At 40.7% G+C, this 9,523-nt stretch overlaps 1 protein-coding gene across 4 annotated transcripts in view; it reads right to left on the bottom strand.

Annotated features, from left to right (window-relative positions):
• Window positions 1-5,935: 5,935 nt before the first annotated feature.
• The window catches only part of ptprc (protein tyrosine phosphatase receptor type C), a 24,069-nt gene continuing 20,481 nt past the window's right edge, over window positions 5,936-9,523 (bottom strand). For all 4 annotated transcript variants that reach the window (XM_042708860.1, XM_042708861.1, XM_042708862.1 and 1 more), the window contains 8 exons: window positions 9,400-9,523; window positions 9,121-9,211; window positions 8,824-8,960; window positions 8,511-8,645; window positions 8,246-8,368; window positions 7,645-7,805; window positions 6,870-7,005; window positions 5,936-6,669 (listed from right to left, as the gene is read on the bottom strand). The exon at window positions 9,400-9,523 is cut by the window's right edge and continues 23 nt beyond it. In XM_042708860.1, coding sequence (XP_042564794.1) covers window positions 6,337-6,669; window positions 6,870-7,005; window positions 7,645-7,805; window positions 8,246-8,368; window positions 8,511-8,645; window positions 8,824-8,960; window positions 9,121-9,211; window positions 9,400-9,523 — 1,240 coding nt within the window. In that variant the 3' untranslated portion in view covers window positions 5,936-6,336. The remainder of the gene's footprint in view (window positions 6,670-6,869; window positions 7,006-7,644; window positions 7,806-8,245; window positions 8,369-8,510; window positions 8,646-8,823; window positions 8,961-9,120; window positions 9,212-9,399) is intronic.

Raw genomic sequence — 9,523 nt, 5'->3', positions numbered from 1 at the left:
ATGCAACTGTGACCCAGATTTCCCTGCCACAGCTCAGCTCAGGAGATTTCCACAAAGTGCTGATTGCATTCATTTATCTCTTCCATGGAGGACATCTGAATCGCTGGCACTAAAGATGCTTGCACAGAGACAGCAGTTTTTGTGGCCTCATCATCGGTAACTGGTATTTTTTTTCATGTGTGTGTGTGTGTCTGTGTGTAGGCTGCACTACGTGAAAGAAATAAAACTAATATTTTAAATACACACTCTCTGTCTCTGCATTTTTATTGACTGCTCATGTGTTAGGTAAGGTCTTTATAAACATTTTACAAGCCTGGCTTAGTGTTATCATTTCTGAGGCGATTATGGCCTCCACAAAGAAACCATACCGTACCAAGACTCGACTGCTAATGTGAGAAGTCCACACCTCATGCCCATGCTTTGGTTATAACTCAGCCATGTAAGCACCCGAGGGCCAGTGCTCTAGCTCCTGGGTCGGAAGGGAGACCGTTTCTGGACAGACAACAGCTCTGCTTTAGAGCGAGCCGCCTGAAGCCCTTTCTCACCCCAGCTAAGCCCGGGTTAATGTGTCCCCAGTGGGTCCTTCAATGCTCCATTTTAGACCCTCAATTACGCTCATTGTAAATGGGTTATTTCTGGGGGAAAGGAAAAATCCAAAGGAAAACTATATTTGTGGTGAAAGCCTTCATCTTCTAAAGTTTTTTTTTCTTTTCCTTTTTTAGAAAGCAGGCCTAAAACTAATAATAACATGGTCTTAGGAACCTTGACTGTTGAAAATAACTCCATGGTGATAGGCTGTGTGTGTAGGAGGGGTGAGGTACAAACCACTCAATAATATTTATTCAGTATTTATTTCCTCAGCTGTACTGAGAACATTAACCTTGACACTGCAAGATTGCAAGTGTATAAACCTTTGTTGGATAAGAACACTTTGGCTTTATTTATGGGAGTAGATGCACATATTGGCTTTTGAGAGGAACATCAACCTTTGCCTTTTCAAGTTGTGGTCATAAGTAAGGTGTTGATTTCTTCTGGTAACAAGTTCATAGCTTATGTGAAGGGTGTTTACTGCAACCAGTGCCTTTCACATCAAAGTGAACTGTAAGCAGCTCTGGTTTAGATGTACAGAGTGCATCTTGCAGGGATTAGGAGAGGCTAGATTGTTGTGGGTGAATCTTAATTAACGGCCTGGGTGCCTTTGTCCATTTCTAGGCCAATCTAAGATTATGCCGCCAGTCGAAGATTATGTCACATCCTTGTAAGGATTTGACCAAAGGGGCGAAAAAAAATGATCCGAATGAAGTATGTCAGAAAGTTGAACTATCTTATCAAAGCGCAACAGGGGGGGTCCCCTAAGGAGCCCTGCAAGAAGTGGTGACAGAGATTGACTTTTCATTATCGCCTCGTCAAAGTGATATTTTCCCAGTGTGGGAGTCAATTTGTTGGATTAATGAGCATCAAATGGCACGGCGTTCTGAGACATGCTGCTTGTGTTCATATGTGTGTGTGTGGTTGGGGGGAGGGGTGTGTGTGCATTTATCCACTGCTCAGCAGCTCTGGGTCGCATTGCCTGCGTGGGGCTGAAATGAATAGCATCCTAGCATGGTGGGATTAACACAACTTCTGTGACCTCTAAAGCGCTGCCTCTGCTGTAGCCTCTGGTGCCGTCGGAACGTCAAGAGTGAAGGTAAGGTTCAGGATGTCCTTCTGAAACCAAGCCAATGATAGACTTACCACCCCTGAAAAAATCCCTTAATCTCTTCAGTTATTTAAACTATTTATTTTCTTCAGGCATTTTCCACTGTATAACCTTTGTAATGACACCAATGTTAATACCTTGGAAAAAATAACCTCTCTGAAATGCAGCTGTCATGCCATTATTCTCTTCCTCAGTGTTCAAATTCTTGTTTTTGGGTTCCTCTGAAGAAACACTGAAATGACACGCTTATGAACAGAACAGTATTTTAGATGCGTTTTGTTACCAACCATTCACAAAAAGCTGAAATTTAAGTATTTTTGGTTTGTAGAGGACAACTCTGTCCGTTTGTTATGATTATTGGTGTCAGGAGAAATTAATATACATAAATGTCAGGAGATAAGTAAGATGTTTATCAACTCAATGCAGCCTATTCATTATGCAAGTTGCATTGCTCCACCCCCTTAAAAAAAAAAACTCAAATGTTTCTGCTATCAGGGCTTTTCCTATAACCTTGACCCTAACCTATAGCACAAATCTGAACTGTGAGAAGGCATTAAGAGGTATAGTTTGAGACTTGATCTCTAGCTCAGTGTCAGTCACTGAACTGTACGCCTCAGCTGAGTGTCATGCGTTGCATAGTAGGATTTTACTACATGGTGTGTGTGTGTCCATGTCTAGACTCCGACAATGGCCTCTGTAATGTAATATCGTGTCATGGAGCAGGCTAATTTACACCTGACCATGGGTGACATTTGATGAGACATTTCAATTTCAAGCACCGGCCTCCAAAAAAAGTGGGTTAGTGTAAGTCTTAACAGTATTAACTGCACCACCTTTACACACATGCATATAAAGAATGTAATTAGACTGGAAATTGTCCTAACCTCTGCAGCGATAAGATGTTAGCAAAGAGCTTCATGAAAGGGTACCCAGTGGCCACAATTTTCCTGTATGGCCTAGATAAAGAATAAAGCACAACCATAGAGACCATGCTTCATAAACTTCTACAACCTAGGGCTGCGCTGATACAGTATGTTTAGCCCTGGCCCTTTTATCATTATAATAACTTTGGAAACAGGCGGACATTATAGCAGCGGTTTGCTTCGTCTGAGAAAGGCGAGTTATAGTTAGAGGATTCCTGTAAATCCAGGCTAACGAGGCCGATCCTAGTGCATGTTGCAGCTGAATGCAAATCACCCGCTGTAGCATCAGAATAAATGAATTAAAATCGCGGCCGTCTCTGATCAACATCGTAGACACACAGGAGGCAGCAGCCCCAGGAAAGATATGCTATACCACACGGGCATCAACTTAGTTTGAAGTAAATTATTAAATAATATAGAAATAAAAAGAGAATTCTAGACCTTCTCAGAGTTTACAGATCCCACTGTTTGGTTAAATCACACTTCACTGAATTGTTCTTCTTTGAAACCCATACTGTTGGATGGCTCTCTGCTGGACTGAGCTTAGTATTCAGTACTAAGTATTAGTATACTGAGTATAAGTACAAGCATACTGAGTATTTGGTAGGCCTCTGGACCACATCAACGTTATAAAGACCGTTTGTCTGACGCGAGTAACTCACAAAATGGTGTAATGGCGACACCACCTGATTCAGCTCTACATTGAACACACGTGCAGGTTCCCCTCTATATTTGAATAGGCTGCTACAGCGTTCACACACTTTACTTTTAAGGAATCATTAAAATAAATAGATGCATTTTAATTGTCTACAAAATATTTCCCATATGAATTGAAAGTTTCTTGTTTTTTTTTCACTTCGCCTATCTGTAAGAAAATATCTGTAGGTGTCATGCTGTCATCTGCTGTCAATCAGAGCTGTCACTTTGAATCAGTTTGAATCAGTAGTTTTCACAATAGATAAGCGACTTTTTGATATAGGCTCATTGACAGTAGGATTTGAGTGGTTTGCCTCAGTTTAGTCTCTGTAAGCAGGGCCGGATTAAGACATTTTGAGGCCTGGGGCTAATTACCAGGATGAGGCCCCTATATCGATATATATATTCCGATACCGGTGCTAAACCGATACTTTTAAAACGATACCGGTGCCTGAACCGATACTTTTTTTTTTTAAAGCACAAAGCGACGATTGACGACATTAAAGAAAGGCTTTTTTTATTGCCAAGGCCATTTTTTTTCTTCAAATTGAACAATATATTAACTGTTTAAAGTATATTATAAATATAAATACATACAAAACACTTGGCTTCCAACTACAGCTTCAAACTTTTTAACTTCAAACTATGAACATTATATTAACTGTAAACAACAGTTTATAGTATACTTAAATAAATAAATACAAAAAACAGCTTCAAACTTCTTTTGCAAAAATATGAGCATATTTGCCTTTGGAGTCAAAAATGTATTATTTTGTTTGCATTTATTTCATGAAATTTCACCATTTGATGATTTGTTTATACCTATCTTTTCTATCTTGTTTATAGTTAATCTTGTTACTTGAACACACTGAGTACGAGAAAATGTGTACTGCCCCTTTAAGAGACTACCGTTGGTAGTTTAGCTGTCATCTCCGTTTATTTTCCAGTCTTCGGTTGCTGATCTGCCATTGACTCTTGTCTTCTCTCCCCTCTTTTCACGCAATTATTTTGTTGCATTTGCTGCACGTCGCGATGTTTGAATCTTTTTGTGAGAAATACAGCCACACTTTTGACCGTTTACCTTTCGGTATTTTCTCTGTTAAAAGGTTGATGGCTAGCTCTGTTTGTGCCTGCCTGCTCTTCACTGTCATAAAACTGTTGCTATGAAAACACCAATGAGCGTGAGCGACACAGGACAAAGTTTACATTGGAAGCTGGGGCAGTTTTACATGTGCCCCACGGAATCTGCCTAGCGACCGTGTTCAATTGGCTCAGGCACCGAAATCTGCGTTGCATTTCGGTCCGGGTAGGTATTGTATTGGAACCCAACCTATTCATGACACGCACACAAACCCACGCCAGGTGCACTGACACATCAGTGCTTTAAAGTCCACAGAACAACTCTATAAATATGATCAGTTTAAAGCCAAATGTATGTATGTAGTAGGCTACACTGTAGACAATAATAAACCAATAATGTAAATGTATACATATTTCCATTTATTCAAAAGCAAAAACAAGGCTAAATAGCCAGGGAATGACCATTATAGGTTACTCAAAAACCCAAACACAAGAAGGCATATAGATAGATAGATATAGAGTGCAACATCTCCAGGGTGGAAAGCATTTGAATTAGCTAACATACAAACAAGCTATTTAAAAAACTATTTTACAATAATGGAGCCATGTTGAGTGTTGGCAGCCTCAGCCTAACATAGAACAAACATGTGACTCACCATCACCATCATCACATCAGTGATAATAAAAGGCCCGTTTTCTGCTTCTCAATGCAAACTCATCAATGAGCTCTTCAAAGTCCAGTTGGCGCAGTATGTCATGCTCTATTGACTTTGAAGTCAAATTGTTCAGTCTGTCCTCGCACATTGATGTCTCAGTCTGTGCTTAATAATTCCTAATTTGGAGATTGACCTCTCCCCACTGGCTAACGGGCAATGTAAGGTAAATCCTCAGCGCTATGTCCACATTTGGGTAAACACTTTGGAGATGCCTCTCCCGTATTAATGAAAGTAGGTTTCTCTGTGTTGTTGGGTCAGTTAGAGCAACTCGGGAGAAATTCACAAACTGCGCTAGTTCGTCGGGAAAGTCATCCGCTGGATCTGCGTTGTATTTGGTCTGCAATCTGACACTTTGTTCACGTATTTCACTGAGGGAGAGTTTTTCAAGTCGAGTAAGAAATCCAAAGTATTTGCAGGTTTCTATATAGACTGCATGTGCTTTCTTTGACCGGACATTTTCGCGCATTATTTTTCTTTTCACTCTGAATTTTTCTAACGTTATGCGCGGTCCCTCACTCGACATCGGGCAACCTGAGGCCCCCTAGTGGCGAGGCCCAGGGCTGCAGCCCCTAAAGCCCATTGTCTTAATCCGGCCCTGTCTGTAAAACGGTTATGATGGCTACACACAATCAAAGTGCCGGAAAGCTAAGAAGATGCAACATTTTACAAAACAATAGAACGTTATGCAGTGGTGTCAATCCTTCGATTTCCAAGACAGGGCAACTCAGAAGTATAAGCAGGGTAATCGATCTAATATGGCATTATTAAAGTATGAGTATGGTCTGTTACTCATCTGTGTGGATAATGAAAGGACATGTCCATTTCCGATGTACCATTTATTTATTTCATTGTATCCCATACAAGCAAGAACTCAAATGCAAAATGTTTTTATATAAAATGGTAGGCTATAGTTTGAAAAGAGCAATGTAGTGCAGTAAAGCATACATTTACATGGAAAGGATGAATAATAAAAAAGCAAAAAAGACTTATAATTTAGTTTCAATAGGAAATGTTGTTTAAAACACCATAATGATTTTTTACAATACATTCGATAAAAGCCCAAACATTCCTAAAAATGATGCAAACTATTTCATAACAACTAGTATTTGATGAATCTTACAAAGCTAAAAAATAACACGCCATTTATTTATTAATTTATACAAACAACTCAGATATGCTTTAAGTCACTCCTTGATAGCGATTATTTTTCCTTTTCTCCCTCTCATACCTCAAGCGTTATAGTTGGGCCATTGGCGGTGCTGGGCTGAGCCGCTGCCTCACCCACCTCACTGACTCCCCCTGCTGGTAGCAAGGTGCTACTCTCAGCAGCATCTGCCTCCTTTTCCATTTCGGCGTCGTCCTTTGACTCTGCCTGCTCCACTTGCAATGGCGCTGGCGCTGATTCCGCCACCTGCTGGTCAACAGTCGTAGTGCTTGCGGGAACCTCATTCACAATCTGCACCGAGTCCGTGGGTGACGCGGACGTCTGCCTGACTTCGCCATTCTGCGCGGGGAAGGCACCCCCCACGGCCTGGTGCAGGAACTGGTAATGCTCCTACGCAGAAGTGAAAACAAGATAATGAAGCAGATGTGAGAAAATACTCAGTCAGTGGCACTTCCTGAGACTGATTTGTCAGTCAGAAAAAGGCCACAATGTTCCGTTTTTCTTAAAATCACTATATAAAAAACGGAATATCCTAGACTGAGCTAAATATTATAAATCCTCCTAGTGTTTCAACATATTGTGAGACTTACAAAATCGGAGATCATTCCCTGACGTTCCTTGCGTAAACTTTTGCAGACCTGGAAGATGTCAACCAGGTTCTCTGTGTTTGCACTCTCCAGAAGGTTCCATAGGGCACAGAAAATGCCACTGCGAGTAGTTCCATTTCTGGAAGGAAAAGAAAGAGTACAGATGACATCAATTTACTACATATATACATAGGCTACTGTGCACAATTTACTTGCTTCAATTGTTATCCACATAAATTACCAACAATGTAACAAATGCATGATCTGACATGAATCTGACATTCAAGCTGGGAATGAGGTAAAGTGATGTATCCATGCAGTGTTGTTAATACTAAAACAAACCCCATCACTCTAGTAAAAGAGGATAATCTTTCTTCATGAAGAAAATCACACTTCATAAGTGCACATAGGTACTGATGGACCTTCACGAGGACCAAGGCCTCATGATAACGCTGTAAATCAAAAAGTTGTTACATGAAAGCTAAACTTGTACTAAACTATAAACATCTCACTGATGTTTCCTCTGATGTTTCCTCTGATGTGACGTGTATATGCTACTATATCCACGTGAAGTGAAACATTCAAAGTATCAGTGTTTATCAATATAGCACAAGCGCCTTCATATTTCCAACTTGTGTCCCCTTATTTTTGTCTGGTGGAATTGGGCGTGTATGAATGCTGTTAGATATCTCTTCAAAAGAGCTTCTTGAGCAGGAAACATGCACTGAACTGTCTCATGTCTAAACTGGCTTAGACTGGTCCTAAGAGTGAGACTCACTGGCAGTGAACCACCACTGGGACGCTTCTGTCCGCCCTGCTGCTGCCGATGCTCTGCTTGATGCTTTTGATCATGTCCACCAAGTCCTGGGGGTTCTGCGGTAAACCCTCCTCTGGCCAGCTCTGGAAGTGGTACTGCTGCACCTTCCGAGCGTCTTTCCTCTGCAGAGGACAAAGGAAGAGACATTTTTATAATCTCTGGGTCAACTCTGTCCAAGTTAAAGGTAAAGCCCACGATTCTGGTGAAAAGTTGTTGATATTTGAGCTCCACAGCCAAACAGTCAAAACCTCTCCCTTTTGTACTCCTGAAGCAATGTGTGAAATTGTTCATGGCTTGGTCAGAGCTACTATATTTAAAATGTGTCTTTGATTAGAATGGCAGACTGCATTTTTAAGATGGTGTTAAGATGATGTCATGCGATAAAAGAAGCGATGGAGTAACCAGGTTGCAATCATGAAATTTTCCACTCCTTGGTTTCCTCAAAAAACTGAAACCAACTAACTTGTGAAATCATTGTGTTGTTGCCTTCTGTCGCATTTGCACTTCTCTATCATACGATCGAACACGTTCACCTCAGGATAGGAAACATAACCAACATCACCTTGGCATGCTGTAATTGGATGGTCCTTTTGATGTAGGCTGGAGATGTGACGCTTGCTGTGTCCTCTACGCTAATGTCCTTGTAGGTTTTCTTCTCTTGGCCCCAGTACTCAGCACACAGCTCCTTGAAACATTTTTATTTAATTTTTAATAAAAAAAAAAACGAATTTAAAAATAAAATCAACACTTGTAATGTCTCAGTGACACTATGTCCCCATTGTGAGAACCTTGATATCTGACTGTTAGTGACATCTTCACCAACCCACCTGGTCACCCTCCTTGCACTTGGAGAGCATGACAATGTTTTTGACCTTCTTCTGGTAGACCATCTGCCAGAACTCAGGGATGGTGCCTGCCAACGGTCCCTGAGCAGCAATCAGACTTCTCGGACTCCAGTAGCCCTGAAATCAAAATGAAAGAAGATGCAGTTTCACAGAAATTAGATGCTTGTTAATTAAGTACTTGAATCATCATGATCAGCAGAGTTTCAGGCCTTAGGAGGGTTTTTTGTTTGTGAGTATATTTTACTTTGAAATGGAATTCATCAACATTATTTGAGTACCCTGTGCAAAGACTTACATCAATATATGAGGCATTAATGTACTGGGTGGACTCTTCCTCATCATCATCAGAGGAGTAATCATCATCATCATCATCCTGATCACTTTCGCGGCTGCTCTCCTCTTCTAGTTTGACTAGAACTCTGTTAAAGTCATCTGTAACCAGCACATACATAATGAAGATTGTAATTATCTGTTGTAATGTCAATTCAAATGCAGATGAAGGACACTCATTTCATGTCATCTGATCTAATCTGACCCCACAAGTCAGTGAAGGTCTAGAGTGTTCTGTTGCGAATGAGGGAACGGTGCCTACATGGGATGAAGGTCGAGTAACGGTTCTTTTTCTTGTTCTCCTCAGTGATTGCTGTGTTGAGGGTTCTCCAGTTTCTGTACTTGGGAAGTCTCTGTAATTCAATATTATTATTAATATTATGTAATTATTATAATTAATTCATAATGTTATTATTATTAAATATTATGTAAGCAAAGCAAAAGGGTAACTAGTGAGTAAATAGATGAAACAGTCAAGTAATGATATAATCAATCATCAATGAATCAATGAATCAATGATCAATTGAATGGATGATCACACCTGGAACTCTCCCTCCATAAGGGTGGGCTCGTCAAGGTCCTTGGCCTGGAGAGTGGTGATGGAGGAATGCAGCTCTGTCAGGGGGACCTCTGTGTCTCCGAACTGGTTGAACTCAATCAGAGCC

Source organism: Clupea harengus, chromosome 10, assembly GCF_900700415.2.
Source record: "Clupea harengus chromosome 10, Ch_v2.0.2, whole genome shotgun sequence".
NCBI classification, from domain to species: domain Eukaryota; kingdom Metazoa; phylum Chordata; class Actinopteri; order Clupeiformes; family Clupeidae; genus Clupea; species Clupea harengus.
Note: the sequence above shows the minus strand (reverse complement) of the source record. Positions and strands in the feature narration are given on the sequence as shown.